The following is a 23,654-nucleotide window of genomic DNA, read 5'->3' as shown; positions in this document are numbered from 1 at the left end:
AGATCGCGTTTTTCGCCGGGCAGCGCGCTCTGGGGTGTTTTGCCTGGCCACAGAAGTAGCATTTCTGGCCTTGGGGCACTGCTGTCTGGCCTTGGGACACTGCTGCGGTAGTTGGGCCGTTGTTGGGGTGTGGCTGGGGTGGCACGGCGCTATGAGGCGGTCCTACCGTGTCCCAGGCTGTCATTCCCCGCGGCGTCCACGGTGCAGAGGAGTAGGCATCCATGCCCTGGTAGGCTGCATCCAACGATAGTGCGAGTTCAGAGGCCTTGTTGAGGTCGAGGTTACTCTGCTCCAACAGTCGCTGTCGTGTGTAATTGGATCTGTGGCCCGCTACAAAAGCGTCCCGGATAAGTTCCTCTGTGTACACGGCGGCCTTTACATCCTTACAACCACAGGCCCGGCCAAGCACAGACAGTGCCTGAAGGTATTCCACGGTCGATTCCCCAGGTTGTTGTTTACGACTCCCCAGGAGGTGCCTGGCGTACACTTCGTTCACTGGGCGCGTGTACTGGTCCTTGAGGAGCTTGATAGCATCCGCGTACGAGGTCGCGTCTTGGATGACCGAGTACACTCGGTGGTTCACTTTGGAGGTCAGGACATCCAGTTTGTCCTCGTCCGATTTGATTGCTTCGGAGGCGGTCAGGAATTTTTCGAAACACTTAAGCCAGTGAGTAAACTTGGTGGATGAGTCCGCCTCCCGATGATCTAAGTCCAGGCATGCTGGTGTGAGGATCTTCTCCATTATAAAAATGTTGTTAATAAAATTGATGCGCTATCAATTACTCATAAAAGACTGAGAGTTAGAAGAGTAACCAAAGGCTTTAATTAACAACAGAATGGAGGTCTGCCTCGAGTGGTCGACCGGTCCAGGATACCAAGGGCTGGGGAGCAGTCACCTTTATACTAGGACCTGTGGGAGGAGTCAGCCGAGGCATGTCCAGGCATGTACACAGTGGAATACAAACAGGACAAACAGGAATACAAACAGTGGTTTACCACACACCCACTAACCTGGCATGGACTGGGACACTCTCAGCTCCACCCACTAACCTGGCATGGACTGGGTCACTCTCAGCTCCACCCACTAACCTGGCATGGACTGGGTCACACTCAGCTCCACCCACTAACCTGGCCTGGACTGGGTCACACTCAGCTCCACCCACTAACCTGGCATGGACTGGGTCACTCTCAGCTCCACCCACTAACCTGGCCTGGACTGGGTCACTCTCAGCTCCACTCACTAACCTGGCATGGACTGGGTCACACTCAGCTCCACTCACTAACCTGGCCTGGACTGGGTCACTCTCAGCTCCACTCACTAACCTGGCATGGACTGGGTCACTCTCAGCTCCACTCACTAACCTGGCATGGACTGGGTCACTCTCAGCTCCACTCACTAACCTGGCATGGACTGGGACACTCTCAGCTCTGTCCAGTTACAGTATCAGACTGATTAAGTATTACTATCCCACTAGTTTAATCATATCATATTGATTTATTATAGCATTGGTTAACATTAATATCACAGAAATGTAATATTAATGTGGTGCTAATTTATTATCAGTCATTTAAAATAGCCCAGTAATTTAATATCATTCTAGTTTAATATTAACTACACAGTTGAATATGAATCTCTAATGTGTGATCACACACCTTGCAGAGTCCAGTCACACAGCCTCTTTCTTTGCCTGATTTATTATTTGATGATAACAAGCTCAACATTTGCCCCTCCAGCACCTCTGGCTCCCCTCCAGCTGCAGCTGTAACAAAGATAAACATCTGGATTGTGTCCCAACCTTCTCCACAGCTCCTGGGGCAAATGCCAGAGGGTACCCGCTGCTTGGCAAGCCTGAGAGCCCATCCTCCTTGCTGCCAGATTAACCAGCCAATGTAGAGTTTAAAAGGGAATTCAACTCTAATCTTCATTATCATTTGGGTTAGTTTGTATTCCGGTTTAGATAAGATCGCACTGACGTCACAGTTCATATCAACAACACAGCTTTTTAAAGATTGTGCCACAGTATTGGGTCTGGCCTTAGTGCATTGAGGTACACAGACTGTGGTACCACTGTAACCAGAGACTGCCAAAAACACCATAACCGAACCACTCACCGCCAAATACACCATAACAGAACCAGTCACTGCCAAATACACCATAACAGAACCAGTCACTGCAAATACACCATAACCGAACCAGTCACTGCAAATACACCATAACAGAACCGTCACTGCCAAATACACCATAACCGAACCAGTCACTGCAAATACACCATAACCGAACCAGTCACTGCAAATACACCATAACCGAACCAGTCGCTGCAAATACACCATAACCGAACCAGTCGCTGCAAATACACCATAACCGAACCAGTCACCGCCAAATACACCATAACAGAACCAGTCACCGCCAAATACACCATAACAGGACCAGTCACTGCAAATACACCATAACAGAACCAGTCACTGCAAATACACCATAACCGAACCACTCACCGCCAAATACACCATAACCGAACCACTCACCGCCAAATACACCATAACAGGACCAGTCACTGCAAATACACCATAACCGAACCAGTCACCGCCAAATACACCATAACCGAACCAGTCACTGCAAATACACCATAACCAAACCAGTCACGGCAAATACACCATAACAGAACCAGTCACTGCAAATACACCATAACCGAACCACTCACCGCCAAATACACCATAACCGAACCAGTCACTGCCAAATACACCATAACCGAACCAGTCACCGCCAAATACACCATAACAGGACCAGTCACTGCAAATACACCATACCCGAACCAGTCACTGCAAATACACCATAACCGAACCAGTCACCGCCAAATACACCATAACAGGACCAGTCACTGCAAATACACCATAACCGAACCAGTCACCGCCAAATACACCATAACCGAACCAGTCACTGCAAATACACCATAACCGAACCAGTCACTGCAAATACACCATAACCGAACCAGTCACTGCAAATACACCATAACCGAACCAGTCACCGCCAAATACACCATAACAGGACCAGTCACTGCAAATACACCATAACCGAACCAGTCACCGCCAAATACACCATAACCGAACCAGTCACTGCAAATACACCATAACCGAACCAGTCACTGCAAATACACCATAACCGAACCAGTCACTGCAAATACACCATAACAGAACCAGTCACTGCAAATACACCATAACCGAACCAGTCACCGCCAAATACACCATAACAGAACCAGTCACCACCAAATACACCATAACCGAACCAGTCACTGCAAATACACCATAACCGAACCAGTCACTGCAAATACACCATAACCGAACCAGTCACCGCCAAATACACCATAACAGGACCAGTCACTGCAAATACACCATACCCGAACCAGTCACTGCAAATACACCATAACCGAACCAGTCACTGCAAATACACCATAACCGAACCAGTCACTGCAAATACACCATAACCGAACCAGTCACTGCAAATACACCATAACAGAACCAGTCACTGCAAATACACCATAACCGAACCAGTCACCGCCAAATACACCATAACAGAACCAGTCACCACCAAATACACCATAACCGAACCAGTCACTGCAAATACACCATAACCGAACCAGTCACTGCAAATACACCATAACCGAACCAGTCACCGCCAAATACACCATAACAGGACCAGTCACTGCAAATACACCATACCCGAACCAGTCACTGCAAATACACCATAACCGAACCAGTCACCGCCAAATACACCATAACCGAACCAGTCACTGCAAATACACCATAACCGAACCAGTCACTGCCAAATACACCATAACCGAACCAGTCACTGCAAATACACCATAACCGAACCAGTCACTGCAAATACACCATAACCGAACCAGTCACTGCAAATACACCATAACAGGACCAGTCACTGCTAAATACACCATAACAGAACCAGTCACTGCCAAATACACTATAACAGAACCAGTCACTGCCAAATACACCATAACCGAACCAGTCACTGCAAATACACCATAACCGAACCACTCACCGCCAAATACACCATAACCGAACCAGTCACTGCAAATACACCATAACAGAACCAGTCACTGCAAATACACCATAACCGAACCAGTCACTGCAAATACACCATAACAGAACCAGTCACTGCAAATACACCATAACCGAACCAGTCACTGCAAATACACCATAACCGAACCAGTCACCGCCAAATACACCATAACAGGACCAGTCACTGCAAATACACCATACCCGAACCAGTCACTGCAAATACACCATAACCGAACCAGTCACCGCCAAATACACCATAACCGAACCAGTCACTGCAAATACACCATAACCGAACCAGTCACTGCCAAATACACCATAACCGAACCAGTCACTGCAAATACACCATAACCGAACCAGTCACTGCAAATACACCATAACCGAACCAGTCACTGCAAATACACCATAACAGGACCAGTCACTGCAAATACACCATACCCGAACCAGTCACTGCAAATACACCATAACAGGACCAGTCACTGCCAAATACACTATAACAGAACCAGTCACTGCCAAATACACCATAACCGAACCAGTCACTGCAAATACACCATAACCGAACCACTCACCGCCAAATACACCATAACCGAACCAGTCACTGCAAATACACCATAACAGAACCAGTCACTGCAAATACACCATAACCGAACCAGTCACTGCAAATACACCATAACAGAACCAGTCACTGCAAATACACCATAACCGAACCAGTCACCGCCAAATACACCATAACCGAACCAGTCACTGCAAATACACCATAACTGAACCACTCACCGCCAAATATACCATAACCGAATCACTCACTGCCAAATATACCATAACCGAATCACTCACTGCCAAATACACCATAACCGAACCAGTCATGTGGAGCACAAATGTGGGCATAGACCAGTTGTGCCAAATGGCCTGTTTCTGTGCTGTAGACTCGATGTAATTCTATGTAAATGCACCATAACAGAACCAAGTACCATATCCAGTCACTGACAGATACACTGCACAGAATCACGCACCAACAGACACACTGACTCTGCACACGCACAGCTCTGAATACTAGTTAGAACTATCCAATGAAATTAACCACAAGATGAAAATGGCTCTGACAACATTGGACAAGTGACCGTATATATTAGCCTCTTTACACCATGTGTGCAGCCCACAGCCTGACTGCGAGCTCATGCTGCCCTTACCTTAGTCTCTCTACTGTTCCCCTCAGCAATGACAGTGTAGGAAGAATGGTTCCTTGTGGAGTTTTCCATTGCAATGCGCACCTCCACTCCTGGCAGTGGGTTCCCAACAGCCCCTAGATACAAAACAAACATTCAGTAATATAGAGAACTCCCCTGTAAATATCCCTCCCGTGATACAATAGGTGAGATACCCCCTGTAAATACCCCTCCCCAGATTCAATAGGTGAGAAACCCCCTGTAAATACCCCTCCCCAGATTCAATAGGTGAGAAACCCCCTGTAAATACCCCTCCCCAGATTCAATAGGTGAGAACACTTCTCCTCCAGCATTCCTCCTCTGAACTGGCCTGGTTAGACACCTGACAACACCATCTGCTCTAATACATCAATGTTTAGTCAGGGTTTGGCAGATTTTCTGCCTGATCTCAATTGTTGTGTCTGTATTATTGAAGCACTCAGCTAACTAGGTCACAGCCATTATCAGAGTAGCAGACTTGCCCAGACCCAGAAACAGCCCACATGGAGAAGTGTGAAGGAAGTGCCACAACTGATGTTGTCACAGGTTACATCAGTGCAGCTTGAGCTGATCTTGTCACAAGCCAATACAATAAGTTGCAGAGTTTGATTTTTTATTGCATATTTCTCCATTTGCAGCCTCTCATATCATCTGCATCCTTGTACAGTCCAGTTAAAAGCAGGGCTGATTAATGAGTGACAATCTCACTTCATAGGAGTCCTGCAGGAAAATACCAAATCTCAGCCTCTTACACCCAGAAGGGAGGGTGTTTTAGTCAAGTGTTAATTCAGTGACTACAATCACTCCTTTCAAACCTTATCAGAGACTTGCACATCACAAACTCCAACTGAAGCTGCAAGAAAACAGCTTGTTGACTTTACACTATTAAACTGAGCACTAGTGCGAGGAAGAAGGCAGCTTTGTGCAGAATGAAGATTGCGGTTCTGTACTGAGGAGCCTGGGCCAGGTGTGGTGAAAGAAATTTACATCTGGAAACTGAGTGGGTGGCATTCCTAATCTCTCCTTCTTTGGCTCTGTGTCAAGTTCTGTCTGATTACGCTCCTGTGAAGCACCTTGGGACATTTTATTATGTTATAAAGGCGCTATATACATGCAAGTTGTTGTGGCTGATTCTACCCATACAGTAGTGGACCCTGGATTAAGCTCCTCATCTGCCTGATAGCAGTTTGATGAGCTGTCACTACTTGTTAATGTATTTAATTGCTGGACTGGCTCCTGCAGGATACGTTTAATGCTGTTTTGGGTGGTAGCACCTCGGAGGGATCTACAGGCAAGACTTTGGGACCTCGAGCACCCGGGCTGTCAACAGCACAATGAGTCTTCTCTGTACGGCCTATTAGCAAACCCTAGTCAGAAAACCATCTAAAACCCAAATTAAAAGAACCGAATGGGTCCAGTGAGGCGTGCACAACACATGAATAATTTATCTTTGATCGTTGCTGCTACCAAGGTGATAGGAGGTAATAAAAACAAGAAAAATAAACCGGAGTTAACGAACATGCAGAGCACCACTGGATTCAAGGACCTCAATAAAGCCTTTAAACAATTAACGGCTGCAAGCACATCACTGCATCTTCAGGAGGAGGAACCTGCATCAATCTTGCGATCTAAACGGGGCCAATTGCCAATGGGATTCTAGGAGCAGTCTCAGCCAGGAGCTGCCTGTCAGGGCTGGGAGGCTGGTCTCCACCTGGAGAAGGGGAGTCATCAGCAGCATCCTGTTGAGATAAATTTATCTCCGTTCTGTTTGTCTCGTTCCTACTAGTCAAGAAGCAGCCATTTTCCCCCAGCATGTGAATGTAATATAACAGAATGAGCTGGGCCTCTGTTTGACAAGATTGTAGTCTCACACCTCCAGCACAATGTGCCACGGAGTCAGAACAAATTCTGAGACAGCGCACATACCAGGGAAGGATGATGACCACAGCTCTCTGCGTTCTTCTGATGGCCTTGTGGGTCATTTATTTAGAGTAAAAATCCCCAGCAGCTCCACAAGGGCGCAGCTGGTCAAGGCAGCATATGTCCAAGTCCGACAGACCAGATGGCTTCCTGGTCTGTGGCGTTAGCTGATCTCGGCCGGACATTGTAGCTGCACACTTCAATCGGCCCCAGTGCCACTGAAGGAGGGAGGGAGGCACCAGCCAGTGGGTCCTGCTGGAGAATGCGTGTATGGATGTCAGGCAAGGACAGGGTCAAGCTCAGCCGGGATCTCCCGTATATAAACAGCTTGCCAACTGTGGTAAACCAGTTGTTGTTGTTGTTGCTGCACACTGTTGTACCTATGCATGCCTCAACAGGTCTCGGCTGGCTCCACCCACAGGCCCAGGTATAAAGGTGATTGACCTGCAGCCCCCTGCCTTCTTGGAACCCAGTCAACCACGAGAGGCATGCTCTGTTCTTTGCTAATAAAAGCCTTTAGTTACTCTCCTAACTCTCCGTCTTTTATGAGTAATTGATAGCGCATCAATTTTATTAGCAAAAACAAAATGTCGACAAACGCTGAACAGCAGGCTGCTGCACCAAACGCTGAGCAGCAGGAGCTGCTGCGAGCCCTCAGACCAACATGCCTGGACCTAGACCCCCAAGAAGCGGGTTCGGCTACCAAATTTGCGCATTGGCTGCGTTGCTTCGAGGCCTACCTGCAAGCCTCAACTGTGACCCTGGACGAAAACAAGTTGGAAATCCTGGCCTCAAAGGTGAGCCACCAAGTTTGTACAATAATCCAGGACGCGACGACCTACGCGTGTCAGGGTTGGGGAGCCACGGGGCCGTATAAATACGAGGCCGTGCTCTCCGGGCGAAGTAGGTTCTGGACCCAAGTGCAGAAACCAAACAAGAGACAAATATACAGTACTTTGTTTGAACTTTACTAGATTCACACATAACTAGATTAACACAGCAATATACATAAGAACTAGAGACAAGAGAACTCGAGACAGAAACATAAAAACTAGAGACAAGTTACAAAACAGCTAGTCAAGATAGGAACTCAGGACAGCTTCCATGAGGAAGCCCACTTGTCTATACTGAGCTTGCGACAAGCTACCACAAGGGGCAACTGGCTTGCCGAGGCTAAACTCCAGACAAGCTACCCCAAGGGTAATCGGCTTATCAATGCAAAGCTCAAGACAAGATCCCAACGGCTCCCACATAGCAACACGCTAGTCCAAACAGCACCTTACCAAGACAAGCAACTTAACAGAACAACAGACTTAAATACATCTTATATCCAGAGACAAGAACACAGACTTAGATACATAGCTCGAGAGAACTAGAACACAAACTTAGGTACATAGCTCGAGAGAACTAGAACACAGACTTAGATACATAGCTCGAGAGAACTATGGCAGCCAGCTTGTGAAGGCAAGCTGCCATAGAGCAAAGGCTAGTCACACAGAGCACCTAGTCAAGACAAGGAACATTGTCAAGACTAACTCCCTGGTTCACCCTAGTGAGGACTGAGCACTGAGTGAAACAACAACAGAACTTATATACCAAGAAAACCAGGTGCCACCCATAAACAGCTAACAGGCTGTTTAAAAACTAACACAGGGTTAAGAACAATAATTTGATTGGTGGAGGGTTATTTAAATGGGTTATTGGTTTCTTGTCAGTTTATTTGTGAACTTGTTTTTGGTTGAATAAAAAGAGAGGGTTAGGAACAATTAACACCGGAGACTAGGACAATTAACAAAGGAACAAACAAGTGAAGGTGCCATCTAGAGGTTACAAAAAGGAACTGACTGGCACCCTCACAACGCGGCGGCTATCGGTCTGCTAAAAGGGCAATATGCACGCCCGGTAAATACGGTCTATGCCCGGCACCTCTTAAGATCCCGCAGACAGCAGCCCGGGGAATCGGTGGAGGGCTTCCTACGGGCACTACGGATACTCGGCCGAGACTGCGATTGCAAAGAAGTATCAGCCGCAGCACACACGGAGGGACTGATCCGAGATGCTTTCGTTGCGGGTCTAAGGTCCGACTACTCCCGGCAGAGACTGTTGGAAAAGGGAGAAATGGACCTGAGAAAGGCAGTGTCCCTCGCGCTCTCGCTCGACGCGGCCCACAGGAATATGGACGCCTTCTCCCCTAACCGCTCCGCAACGTGGACGCCACAACCTTGGGTCATGGGACCGCCACCTTCAACTGCTGCTGCGATGTCCAAGGCACAGAAATGTTATTTTTGTGGCCAGGCAAAACACCCCAGAGCACGCTGCCCGGCGAGAAACGCTACCTGCTCCGGCTGCGGGAAGAAAGGACACTATGTCAGCGCCTGCAAAGGTAAAACCGCTAACGCCAGCAGCGCCGCGTGCGAACCGTGGGGGCAGCCATCTTGTCCGCCATCTTGGGCTCCCCCAGCCGCGTGGGGATCGGGACCATGGGCGCCGCCATTTTGTCCACCATCTCGGACGTCTCCAACTTCAACCACGGGGGACCCGGACTCAACCACCGCCTCATCTGACGACCACATCGACTCGCTCGACCATACGCTGGCCTCCGTGCCGCTGGACCAATCTCTCCCTCATCAACTGTCCAGGTCCATGATGGACATTACGGTAAACGGCCGCGCCACTACATGCCTTTTTGACAGCGGGAGCACGGAAAGCTTTATCCACCCCGACACGGTGCGGAGTTACTCTCTCCCGGTCCTGCCGACGCGACATCGGATCTCTTTGGCTTCCAAAGTCCAGTCAGCGGACGTCGGTGGCTACTGTGTAGTGACCCTTTCAGTAAGGGGCACAGAAAACAAAAATTTTAAACTCCTGGTCCTGCCCCATCTTTGCGCTGCCGTTCTACTGGGGTTGGATTTTCAGTGCCACCTTAAGAGTGTCACATTAGCGTACGACGGACCCCTCCCCCCACTCACAGTCTGCAGCCAGCAGCTTTTAAATCGCCCGCCGCGCACCATTTGCAGCCTCTCCACCCTTAAAGTCCCCCCCCCCCCTCCTTGTTCGCTAACCTCACCCGCGACTGTAAGCCCATCGCTACCAAAAGCAGGCGTTACAGTGCCGGGGATAGGAGCTTCATTAAATCCGAGGTAGCAAGACTCCTGAAGGAAGGGATTATTGAAAGTAGCACCAGCCCATGGCGAGCACAAGTGGTGGTAGTGAAGACTGGCGAAAAACAGCGCCTAGTTATTGACTACAGCCAGACGATCAATCGCTACACCCAGCTAGATGCATACCCACTCCCCCGCATATCTGACATGGTCAATCAGATAGCACAATACCGGGTGTTCTCGACGATTGATCTGAAGTCGGCATACCACCAGCTCCCCATCAGGGCTGAGGACCGCCAGTACACAGCTTTTGAAGCTGACGGTCGTCTCTACCACTTCCTCAGAGTTCCCTTCGGCGTCACCAACGGGGTTTCAGTCTTCCAACGGGAGATGGACCGGATGGTCGACCAGAACGCGCTCCAGGCCACTTTCCCCTATCTAGACAACGTCACCATCTGCGGCCGCGACCAGCAGGACCATGATGTTAATCTAGAGAAATTCCTCCGTACGGCCCAGCGGCTGAACCTAACATACAACAAGGACAAATGTATGTTTCGTACCAAGCGCCTTGCCATTCTTGGCTGTGTAGTGGAGAACGGAGTCATCGGCCCCGACCCCGACAGGATGCGCCCCCTTATGGAGCTCCCCCTCCCCCACTGCCAAAAAGCACTGAAGAGATGCCTAGGGTTTTTCTCGTACTATGCTCAGTGGGTGCCCAACTATGCGGACAAAGCCAGACCCCTCATCAAGTCCACCTCCTTCCCCCTGACAGCAGAGGCCTGTGCAGCCTTCACTCTCATAAAAGGAGATATTGCGAAGGCCACAATGCACGCAGTGGATGAGTCCATCCCTTTCCAAGTAGAGAGCGACGCATCCGACTTTGCCCTAGCTGCAACCCTTAACCAGGCGGGGAGACCCGTGGCCTTTTTCTCAAGGACCCTCCAGGGCCCCGAGATTCGACACTCCTCTGTCGAAAAGGAGGCCCAGGCCATTGTGGAAGCTGTGCGACATTGGAGGCACTACCTGGCCGGAAAACGATTTACCCTGCTCACTGACCAGCGTTCAGTAGCTTTTATGTTCAATAATAAGCAGAGGGGCAAAATCAAGAATGACAAGATCTTGAGGTGGAGAATTGAACTCTCCACCTACAATTACGATATCTTGTACCGGCCCGGGAAACTCAATGAGCCCCCAGATGCCCTATCATGTGGTACATGCGCCAACGCGCAGGTCGATAGACTGAAGACCCTCCACAATGACCTCTGCCACCCGGGGGTCACCAGGTTTTTTCACTTCATCAAATCCCGTAACCTGCCCTACTCCATCGAGGAGGTTAGGACCATGACCAGGAACTGCCAAATCTGTGCCGAGTGCAAACCGCATTTTTATAGGCCAGACAGAGCAAGCCTGATCAAAGCCACGCGCCCCTTTGAACGGCTGAGCGTCGATTTTAAAGGGCCCCTCCCCTCCTCCGACCGCAATGTGTACTTCCTCAACATAATTGATGAGTACTCCCGTTTCCCGTTTGCCATCCCTTGCTCAGACATGACCAGTACCACGGTCATTAAATGTCTGAATGACCTCTTCGCCTTGTTCGGTTTCCCTAGCTATATTCACAGCGACAGGGGCTCATCCTTTATGAGCGACGAACTCCGGCAGTACCTGCTCTCGAGAGGTATCGCTACAAGCAGGACCACCAGCTACAACCCCCGGGGGAATGGCCAGGTGGAAAGGGAGAATGCGACGGTCTGGAAGGCAGTCCTTTTAAACTTGAAATCTAAGGGCCTTCCGACCTCTCGCTGGCAGGAAGTCCTCCCTGCGGCGCTCCATTCCATTCGGTCACTGCTCTGTACAGCCACCAATGCTACCCCTCACGAGAGAATGTTCTCCTTCCCCAGGAAGTCCACATCGGGGATCTCGTTACCGACATGGCTGACTTCTCCAGGACCCGTCCTACTGCGGAAGCACGTGAGGTCCCATAAGACGGACCCCCTGGTCGAGAGGGTGAGCCTCCTCCATGCCAACCCTCAGTATGCTTACGTGGTGTACCCGGACGGGCGGGAGGACACTGTCTCCATACGAGACCTCGCACCTTCGGGTGCTCCCGAAACACCCCCCTCGCCACCCACCACTACCCACGCCTACCCCCAGTACGCTTACGTAGCGTACCCGGACGGGCGGGAGGACACAGCCCCCACACGAGATCTCGCACCTTTGGGTGCCCCTGAAACACTACCATTGCCATCCACCACTACCCACAACCCAACCCCGCTAGACGGCATGCCGCAGCCCCAGGACCCGTCATTGACCACCCAACCACTCAATGAGACGCCAGACTCAACGTTGGATGCTGCACCATCACCGCCGCCACCACGACGATCAGGACGGCATACAAGGCCACCTGATAGACTTACTTACACAAACCTTTAGGGGGGAAAAAGAGTGGGAGAGCAATAGTGGTCGGGGATTCTATAGTAAGGGGAACAGATAGGCGTTTCTGTGGCCGTAGACGTGAATCCAGGATGGTTTGTTGCCTCCCTGGTGCCAGGGTCAAGGATGTCACTGAGCGGCTGCAGGGCATTCTGGAGGGGGAGGGTGAACAGCCAGTGGTCGTGGTCCACATTGGTACCAACGACATAGGTAAAAAGAGGGATGAGGTCCTGCAGCAAGAATTTAGGGAGCTAGGTGAAGGATTAAAGAGCAGGACCTCAAGGGTTGTAATCTCTGGATTACTCCCGGTGCCACGTGCTAGTAAGTATAGGAATAGGAAGATAGAACAGATGAATGCGTGGCTAAAGGGATGGTGCAGGGGGGAGGGCTTTAGTTTCCTGGATCACTGGGTCTGCTTCTGGGAAAGGTGGGACTTGTACAAGTCGGACGGTTTACACCTGAACCAGAGGGGAACCAATATCCTTGCGGGGAGGTTTGCTAGCACTGCTGGGGAGGGTTTAAACTAACTTGGCAGGGGGTTGGGGTACAGAGTGGAGCTATAGTAGGGGGTGATTTACAGCCAAATACAGAGGGAAAAACAAGTCAGCTGGGAAGGCAGAGCAAATATGTGAAGGCAAAAGAGAATATGGCAGGGCTGGAAGGCATTTATTTTAATGCAAGGAGTCTTGCAAATAAGGTGGATGAACTGAAGTTGTTGTTGAACACATGGGAGTACGATATTGTTGCTATCACGGAGACATGGTTGAGGGAGGGTCAGGACTGGCAGCTCAATATTCCGGGGTATAGAATCTTCAGGCGAGACAGAGGGGGGTGTAAAAGGGGAGGGGGTGTTGCAATATTAATTAAGGAGTCAATTACTGCTGTAAGGAGGGATGATATATTAGCGGGTTCCTCTAATGAGGCCATATGGGTAGAACTTAAAAACAAAAAGGGGGCAAGCACTTTGCTGGGAGTGTACTATAGGCCCCCAAACAGTCAGGGGGAGATAGAGGAACAGATATGTAGGCAAATCTCAGAAAAGTGCGAAAATAATAGGGTAATAATAGTGGGGGATTTCAACTTCCCCAATATAAATTGGGACAGTCAGAGTGTGAAAGGCTTAGAGGGTGCAGAATTCTTAAAGTGCATCCAGGAGAGCTTTTTGAGCCAACATGTAGAAAGTCCTACAAGAGAGGGGGCGGTACTGGACCTAATTCTGGGGAATGTAGCCGGGCAAGTGGTGGAAGCGTCAGTAGGAGAGCATTTTGGCGACAGTGACCATAATTCGGTGAGATTTAAGGTGGTCATGGAAAAAGACAAAGACGGCCCGGAAATAAGGGTTCTAAATTGGGGGAAGGCCGATTTTAATATGATAAGGCAGGATCTGGCCAAAGTGGACTGGGAGCAGCTGCTTATAGGAAAATCCACATCAAAACAGTGGGAGACTTTCAGAAGGGAAATAGAGAGAGTGCAACACCAACATGTTCCTGTAAAGGTCAAGGGTGGGACCAACAAGCAAAGGGAACCTTGGATGACAAGGGATATACAAAAATGCATTAGAAATAAAAGGGGGGCTTTTGGCAGTTACAAAAGACTAAAGACGGAAGAAGCCCTAGAGGAGTATAAAAAGTGCAGGGGCATACTTAAAAAAGAAATTAGGAGGGCGAGGAGGGGCCATGAAATAACACTGGCGAGCAAAATAAAGGAAAATCCTAAGATGTTTTATAAGTATATTAAGGGCAAGAGGATAACCAGGGAAAGGGTAGGGCCCATTAGGGACCAAAGTGGCAATCTGTGTGTAGAGCCGGAAGATGTAGGCGGGGTTTTAAATGAATTTTTTGCATCTGTGTTCACTATGGAGAAAGACGATGCAGACATAGAAATCGGGCAAGGGGACTGTGACATACTTGAACATATTAGCATCGAGAGGGAGGAGGTGCTAGCGGTTTTAGCAGGCCAAAAAGTGGATAAATCCCCAGGCCCGGACGAGATGTATCCCAGGCTGCTGTGGGAGGCAAAGGAGGAGATTGCAGGGGCTCTGACACAAATTTTCAGAACCTCTCTGGCCACAGGGGATGTACTAGAGGACTGGAGAACAGCTAACGTAGTACCATTATTCAAGAAGGGTAGCAGGGATAAACCAGGGAATTACAGGCCAGTGAGTCTAACATCTGTGGTGGGGAAATTATTGGAAAAAATTCTGAGGGACAAAATTAATCTCCACTTGGAGAGGCAAGGATTAATCGGGGATAGTCAGCATGGCTTTGTCAAGGGTAAATCATGTCTGACAAATCTGATTGAATTTTTCGAGGGGGTGACTACGGGGGTGGATGAGGGAAATGCTGTGGATGTGGTTTACATGGACTTCAGTAAAGCTTTTGACAAAGTCCCGCATAGGAGACTGGTCAAGAAGGTAAGAGCCCATGGGATCCAGGGTGCCTTGGCGCGTTGGATCCTAAACTGGCTGAGTGGCAGGAGGCAGAGGGTGATGGTCAAAGGTTACTTTTGTGACTGGAAGCCTGTGTCCAGTGGGGTACCTCAGGGATCGGTGCTGGGTCCCTTGTTGTTTGTGATCTACATAAATGATTTGGATGAGAATGTAAAAGGTATGATCAGTAAGTTCGCAGATGACACGAAAATTGGTGGGGTGGTAAATTGCGAGGAGGAAAGCCTCAGGCTACAGGACGATATAAACGGGTTGGTCAGATGGGCGGAAAAGTGGCAAATGGAATTTAACCCTGAAAAGTGCGAGGTGATGCATTTTGGACGGACAAATAAGGCAAGGGAATACACAATGAGTGGTAGGACCCTAGGAAGTACAGAGGGTCAGAGGGACCTGTGGTGTATGTGCCTTTAAGAGCAATTGTGGTGTATGTGCCTTTAAGAGCCCCAGGTGTGCGTAATGCCGGTAATTGCCACTTGGGCTATACAAGCCTGTGTATTGTGTATATCCTTTAGAACCACCCCCCAGACTTGCTTAGTAAATACCTATGAACCAACTCCTGTCTTCAGTGTCTTTATCTACACACGGACACTACAGTGGCGACGAAGTGGAAACGGACTTACCTGCAATTCGGCAGCACCTCAAGGACATCGATTCCTCCAGTGTCCAGAAGACTCAAGGAAGTTATAGAAACTGTGGTTTCACCAGCTGTCCAAGCTGGTGGCAGGTACTGCGCTAATCCTTCCTGGGCGTCTGGCTGGGGCTCCAGCGTCGGGCTCTATAGCTGAGACAGGCAGCGAAATCGGAGGCAAGCAATAACGGACTGGGAGGGTGCACTCGGGAGACAGCCGGCGCGGCAAGCAGGTCAGCGTTTAGACCTCCGTCGGGAACGAGTCTCCAACAGTGAATAAACGGAAACCACAGTAAAACAGCGTTGTTATCAGTAGCAGCGACGGAAAGCGCAGGAAGCGCCATATCGTTGCTACAGAGAAAAAAAAGCGCGGGAAGTGCCATATCTTTTTTTTGAAATGCCTAAGTCTGGCAATATGGATGCTTTTGATAACGAAACAGAGCCTAACTTTGGCAATATTGATGTTTTTGATAACAAGATAGAGAATTGGACCACATATGTAGAAAGAGTGGAGGTGTTTTGCACCGCAAATGGAATAGAAGATGAAAAAAAAGCTTCAGTGCTTCTGGATCTAATGGGCGCAGAAACATACAAGCTGTTACGCAACTTAATCACTCCAGCCGAACCGATGGACAAGAATTTTGAGGAGATTGTTGCTACCCTACACTGCCAATTCGAGGCAGATTCTCTGCAAGACAAATTCATCTGCGATCCTCTAAGTGTAGAAACACAAAAAAAGGTATCTTCTGGAAAAGATTTAACACTGGACAAGGCTTTCAGTGCAATAGGAGCGGCAAAGATACAGCAAAGGCCACAGGACTTCGGCACCCATGAAATGACACGGGGTTTCAAGAGATGTTATCGCTGCGGCAGATCCAACCATGACCAGAGGGATTGCTGGTTCAAAGAAAAAGCATGCAGGCGATGCGGAAAGATGGGACACATTCCACGTGTATGCCGATCTGAAAATAAAAAATCCACTAACGGGAAAAGAATCAATAAGGAAAAGCACAGAAAGGTACAAATGATGACGGACAGTAGCGCCAAAGACCAGAAGAGCGATAGCGACTCCGGGAACAAGAGACTAAGCTCTCTCAAATTACATAATGTAATTGCCAATGAAGATTACCAGACCATTTGGGTTACCCTCATAATAGCAGGGTCCCCAGTTAAAATGGAGCTAGATACAGGATCAGCTCTAACCGTAATAAATCGACGAGATTACGAGAGGCTATTTTCGCATATACCTCTAAAAGACACATCCATTATCTTAAAAACATATACGGGGCAGAAAGTATACCCCAAAGGAAAAATAAAGGTGCCTGTGGTATACAACGGCAAAGAAATACAAAAGTTGTATTTATACATTCTACAAGATGGTGGTCCACCGTTGTTGGGACGTGACTGGATAAGGAAGATACGTTTAGACTGGCACTCCATTCAGGCACTGACGGTGACCAGTAAGGAAAAAAACAAGGATGACATCATACCTGAACGATTAAAAGACATCTTGGCCAACGCCAAAGAAGTGTTTCAAGAGAAACTAGGAACCTTGAAAGGCATCACCGCCTCAATAAAAGTGGAAGATGCAGCAATTCCAAAATTTTTTAAGGCAAGACCGGTGCCATACGCAATACGTCCGGCAGTCGAGGCAGAGCTGGAGAATTTGGAAAAGGCAGGCGTATTATCCAAAATAGATTGGAGCGAATGGGTAACACCCATCGTTCCAGTCATGAAAAAAGCATTGAAAAATAACTCTGAGGAACAGAGAAAAATTCGCATCTGTGGGGACTTTAAGGTGACTGTAAACCCGGTCCTTCACACGGTACAGTATCCTCTTCCGAGGATAGAAGATATTTTCGCCTCACTATCCGGAGGAAAACGTTTCACAAAAATTGACTTGGCACAGGCATATCTACAGATGGAGGTTGAGGAGACCTCTAAAAAGTATCTCACAATAAACACACACAAAGGCCTGTACCAGTACAATCGACTGGTTTTTGGAGTAGCATCAGCTCCAGCTATCTGGCAAAGAGCTATGGAGCAAGTCCTGCAAGGGATTCCGGGAACTCAGTGTTACCTAGACGACATCCTTATAACAGGAGAAAACGACAATGAGCACCTTGCCAATTTGGAGCAGGTGCTCACTAGGCTGAAAGAACGGGGCCTACGAGCAAATCGCCCCAAGTGCGAATTTTTCCAAAATCAGATATCATATTGTGGCCACATAATTAATAAGGAAGGGTTGCATAAGTCACCTGAAAAAATTGAAGCAGTTATAAAAGCCCCAGCACCTGAAAATGTTTCACAATTGAGGTCATTCCTGGGATTAATAAATTACTATCATAAATTTTTACCGAACTTATCAACTATTCTACACCCTCTTAATGATCTTCTACACACAGGAGTGATTTGGAAATGGAACGAAGACTGTAAACGTGCCTTCCATAAATGTAAAGACTTAATCACATCCGAGAAAGTTTTGGCTCATTACAACCCATCACTACCAATCAGACTGGCGTGCGATGCATCCCCTTACGGCATAGGAGCGGTATTGTCCCATAGATTCCCTGATGGCTCGGAACGGCCGATAGCTTTTGCGTCACGCTCATTGAACTCAGCTGAGCGTAACTATTCCCAGATAGACAGGGAAGCACTCAGCCTGGTATGGGGAGTGAAGAAATTCAACCATTACCTACACGGACAAAAATTTACCTTGCTGACTGACCATCAACCCCTCATCTCCATATTCAACCCTAAGAAAGGTGTCCCCATTATGACGGCACAAAGACTACAGAGGTGGTCCCTTTTTCTAGGGGCACACCAATACAACATTGAATACAAAGGGTCAAAACAGCATGGGAATGTTGATGGTTTATCGCGCCTGCCGTTGCCAACGATAGAAGAGGCACCTACAGTAGACCCAGTAGAGATATTCCACTCTACCATAGTGGAATGTCTACCGGTGACAAATTCTGCCATTGAAAGGGAGACCAGAAATGACCCTACTCTCTCACGGGTCTACGATTTAACAATGAAGGGATGGCCAGCACATGGCGAACCACTGTTGCCAGCATTCTCGCAAAGAAGAGAACAGCTGTCAGTGTGCCGAGGAACCTTGATGTGTGGATCCAGAGTGGTGATTCCACCCAAACTCCAGGATAAAGTGCTAAAGGAGCTTCACGAGGGGCATCTGGGTGGAGTGAAAATGAAGAACCTAGCTAGGGCGTTTGTATGGTGGCCAGGTATCGATGGAGACATCGAAGACATGACCAAGAGCTGCCTAGGATGCCAGAAGGTCCAAAATGCTCCGCCACAGGCCCCTCTACATCCATGGGAGTGGCCCTTATCTCCCTGGCAAAGGGTGCACATCGACTTTGCTGGTCCATTTATGGACTCAATGTTCTTAATCGCAGTTGATGCACACTCCAAGTGGCCGGAGGTAATAAAGATGTCCTCCACCACCACGGAAAAAACCATCACAGTATTAAGGACCATATTTGCCAGGAATGGGCTGCCGGAACAGATATGTTCTGATAATGGGCCGCAATTTGTGTCCGAAGAATTCAGAAAGTTCTTAAAAAACAATGGGGTAAAGCACTACACGTCCGCCCCATACCATCCCGCCACCAATGGATTGGCTGAAAGGTTTGTCCAGACCTTTAAGAAGGCCATAAAGGCCATGGGTAATGAAGACATAAAACTTCAGCACAAGGTGGATAACTTCTTATTTGCATATAGGAATGCAACACATATGGTTACAAACCAAACTCCCGCCATGATGTTCTACAATAGAAACCTAAGATGCCGGCTGGATTTGGTCAAGCCCAACATCCGAAGGGACGTGGAGAACCGGCAGTTTCAGGGCATGAATGAAAGGCCAACTAGGGCCTTCCAGATAGGCCAACCGGTTTTGGCCCGGGACTACCGTACCGAGAAATGGCAGCCTGGAACTATCTGCACACGACTAGGACCACTGATGTATACCGTGGACATCGGAGAAAGCATAATAAGGCGCCATGCTGACCAAATCATCAAGTCATCCGAAAAGGGACAACCTACACCACCACGCTATACATCTAACGATGAAGTAGAGATACCCATATCTACCACCGATCCGGTGATACTGGAACCCGATGAACCCGACACTGGCCTTCAAGCCGAATCAGCCTTGCCAGAAGAACCTACTACACCACCAGAAACTACTACACCCCCGAGGCGTTATCCGGACCGAGTCAGGAAGCCTCCTGAGAGACTAACTTATAATTAATTAATACAGCAATGTATATTATTTTGCATATAACATGTAATTAATAATTACTTAAAATATGATGTACTAGTTAGCTAGAAGGGGAGGAATTGTGGTGTATGTGCCTTTAAGAGCAATTGTGGTGTATGTGCCTTTAAGAGCCCCAGGTGTGCGTAATGCCGGTAATTGCCACTTGGGCTATATAAGCCTGTGTATTGTGTATATCCTTTAGAACCCCCCCCCCAGACTTGCTTAGTAAATACCTATGAACCAACTCCTGTCTTCAGTGTCTTTATCTACACACGGACACTACAGGACCTTGGTGTACATGTACATAGATCCCTGAAGGCAGCGGAGCAGGTAGATAAGGTGGTTAAAAAGGCATATGGGATACTTGCCTTCATTAGCCGAGGCATAGAATATAAGAGCAGGGAGGTTATGATGGAGCTGTACAAAACGCTGGTGAGGCCACAGCTGGAGTACTGTGTGCAGTTCTGGTCGCCTCACTATAGGAAGGATGTGATTGCTTTGGAGAGGGTGCAGAGAAGATTCACCAGGATGTTACCTGGGATGGAGCGCCTCAGCTATGAAGAGAGGCTGGACAGGCTGGGGTTGTTTTCCTTGGAGCAGAGAAGGCTGAGGGGGGACCTGATTGAGGTGTACAAAATGATGAGGGGCATAGATAGGGTAGATAAAGAGGAACTTTTCCCCTTAGTGGGGGGGTCAATAACAAGGGGGCATAGATTCAGGGTAAGGGGCAGGAGATTTAGAGGGGATTTGAGGAGGAACTTTTTCACCCAGAGGGTGGTTGGAATGTGGAATTCAATGCCTGAAAGGGTGGTAGAGGCAGGAACCCTCACAACATTCAAGAAGCATTTGGATGAGCACTTGAAATGCCATTGCATACAAGGCTATGGACCAAATGCTGGAAAATGGGATTAGACTGGACAGGGATGGATGGGCGGCGCAGACACGATGGGCCGAAGGGCCTCTTTCTGTGCTGTAAAACTCTATGACTCTATGACACTTCACCCCGCCGGACTCAATTTTAAACAAGGGGTGAATGTGGTAAACCACTGTTGTTGTTGTTGTTGTTGTTACACACTGTTGTACCTATGCATGCCTCAACATGTCTCGGCTGGCTCCACCCACAGGCCCAGGTATAAAGGTGATTGACCTGCAGCCCCCTGCCTTCTTGGAACCCAGTCAACCACGAGAGGCATGCTCTGTTCTTTGCTAATAAAAGCCTTTAGTTACTCTCCTAACTCTCCGTCTTTTATGAGTAATTGATAGCGCATCACCAACATTCACTGTTCAGTCTCACACATGGAGAATTCTAATTCTTTCACTGGCCCTTGGGCGAGCTACGGGAAGCGTCAGCCCCGAGTGAAAAGGGAATAAAAATGGCAAAAAAAATAAACTCCAGCTTTTGTTCCCTATAGGGACGAGAGGCAAAGACAAATTAAAATGACAAAAGGATGAACATTTCATCATGTAAAAATCTTCATTTTTATCATTTTAACATCCTCTCTCCTTAGGGTGTCGAGTCCTTGGTGGAGTTCAGGCCAATATCTCACCAATAGGGGCAGGGACTTCATAGCCGAGCTCACTGCTGTCCTCATCCAATGTATACACGGAGTCTCTCTCACAGACACACAGAGGCCCCGATTTTCCCGATCATGCGGGAAATGTTCGGGTTCCCCGAATGTCGGGTTCCGACCCGAAAAAACATGGGTCAGCCAGCTGCACGCAATTTTCTCTCAAGTGGCCAATTACGTTCCAGCGTGTGGGCACCCTTGCTAATTGTCCATTTCCAGTCAGAAAGCCCCACAGTATGATGTCATCATTCGTGGTGCTTTTAAAGTGTCCAGCAAGCTTCTCAACCTCTGCAGGCTTCTCAACCAGTCTTGCAGAATGGCAGAGGAGCCTGCACCAGCTGCTGCCAGCGGCAGAGGCCGAGCTGCCGCCAAATTCGACGAGACGTCACTCCAGACATTGGTGGATGGGGTAAGGGCCCACAGGGAGGTCCTCTACCCTCGCTCAGGGAGGAAGAGGCCTCCCAAAGAGACCAGGGCTGCCTGGATGGACTTGGCTGCAGAGGTAAACTCTCTGGGAGTCACCCGTCGCACCTGGATGCAGTGCAGGAAGTGCTTCCATGACCTTCACCGCACAGGGAAAGTAAGTACGAAGTTTCCATCACCCTCAACCTGATCCCCATTGCCTTTCCCCAACAGCACTCAGCTTCAGCAATCTCTTCCTCCACATCCCATTTCACAGTCACATCCATGCACCCTTACCCATTCCCTATCTCTCTATGCTCACATTCAAATAACTATTCCACCATGCAGCCCTCACACTGCCTCTCACTCTGATGCTTGGAACACAACTGACAACACACAGGGAGGGCCCTTGGTCTTGCAGCCTCACAACATCTTTGTCTCCTTCTAAGTATCTATGGTATGCAATCTCTACACTCACTCCTGCACTCTCACTCAAACTCCACTTGTCTCCCTCATTGCAGGAAAAGAGAGCTCACAATAGACGAGAGCGTGCGAGGACTGGAGGAGGACCACCCTCAATCGCCCACCTGAGCCCCTGGGAGGAAGCTGCGATCGAGATTGCTGGGGCTGACGTGCCTGTGGATGCTGGGGCAGGAGAGACAGGAGCAAGCCCGCAAGCTGGTGACAGAATAGTTCCCCATCTCTCTCATTGACATAGCATGAGTTGCTGATATGATTCTGAAGCCACATCATTTGGACTTATGAGCATCTGCCAAATCCAATGTGCAAGTAGCCTTGGCATCACATCTCTAACTCTTTCCTTTACTCCCCCACAGGACCATCCGGAGCCCCCGTCGCCACTGCCAAGGAGGAAGAGGCTTTGCAGCCAGACTCCTCAGAGGAAGCTCCAGCCTCTGAGGGCGCAGCGTCAGCAGAAGTAAGCGCACCCAGCACCAGCGCAGACACTCACACCTCGGTGGGACCTTCGGGACATAGAGAAGTGTTGTCACCTGGTGTATCACAGCTCACAAGTGAGCATCAGCAGAGTGTGGAGACAGGGACAGCAGTGGAGAGGCCTTGTCGGAGGGCGCAGGCCTCTGCCAGCTCAGCTCAGCTGCATGTCGACCCTATGCCTCTGGGTCCATCCGCAAGAGAGGAGGTGATGGATCTCCATGCACAGATGCAGGAGTCTCTGGCAGGTTTTGTCTCCAGGGTCGCTGCGAGTGTGGAGCGAATGGAGGAGTCCATGGCGAGCATGAGCAGAGCCTTATTGGAGTCATTGGTGCATGATAGCATCACCACGGAAAGGTTGGCAACCTCCGTGGTAAGGCTGGCTACTGCCGAGGAGAGGAGGGCTGCAGCCGAGGAGAGGAGAGCTGTGGCCGAGGAGAGGAGGGCTGTGGCCGAGGAGAGGAGGGCTGCAGCTGAGGAGAGGAGGGCTGCGGCCGAGGAGAGGAGGGCTGTGGCCGAGGAGAGGAGGGCTGCGGCCATGGAGGAGCTTACTCGCCAGGGTATCGAAAACATGGTGAGTGCTCTGAATAGAATGGCATCTCTTGAGGAGCGATGGGCATCTATTGAGCACCGAAACCAGACCTTCATGGAAGTCCCTC

At 49.1% G+C, this 23,654-nt stretch overlaps 1 protein-coding gene across 2 annotated transcripts in view; it reads right to left on the bottom strand.

Annotated features, from left to right (window-relative positions):
• acsf3 (acyl-CoA synthetase family member 3) overlaps positions 1-23,654 on the bottom strand; it is a 245,584-nt gene that overhangs the window by 107,614 nt on the left and 114,316 nt on the right. For both annotated transcript variants that reach the window (XM_085991957.1, XM_085991958.1), the window contains exon 6: positions 5,256-5,368. In XM_085991957.1, the coding sequence (XP_085848083.1) occupies positions 5,256-5,368 (113 nt within the window). The remainder of the gene's footprint in view (positions 1-5,255; positions 5,369-23,654) is intronic.

Source organism: Somniosus microcephalus, chromosome 6, assembly GCF_052327205.1.
Source record: "Somniosus microcephalus isolate GS21.2 chromosome 6, FLI_Smic_1.0, whole genome shotgun sequence".
NCBI classification, from domain to species: domain Eukaryota; kingdom Metazoa; phylum Chordata; class Chondrichthyes; order Squaliformes; family Somniosidae; genus Somniosus; species Somniosus microcephalus.
This window is presented reverse-complemented; position numbering and strand designations above follow the sequence as displayed.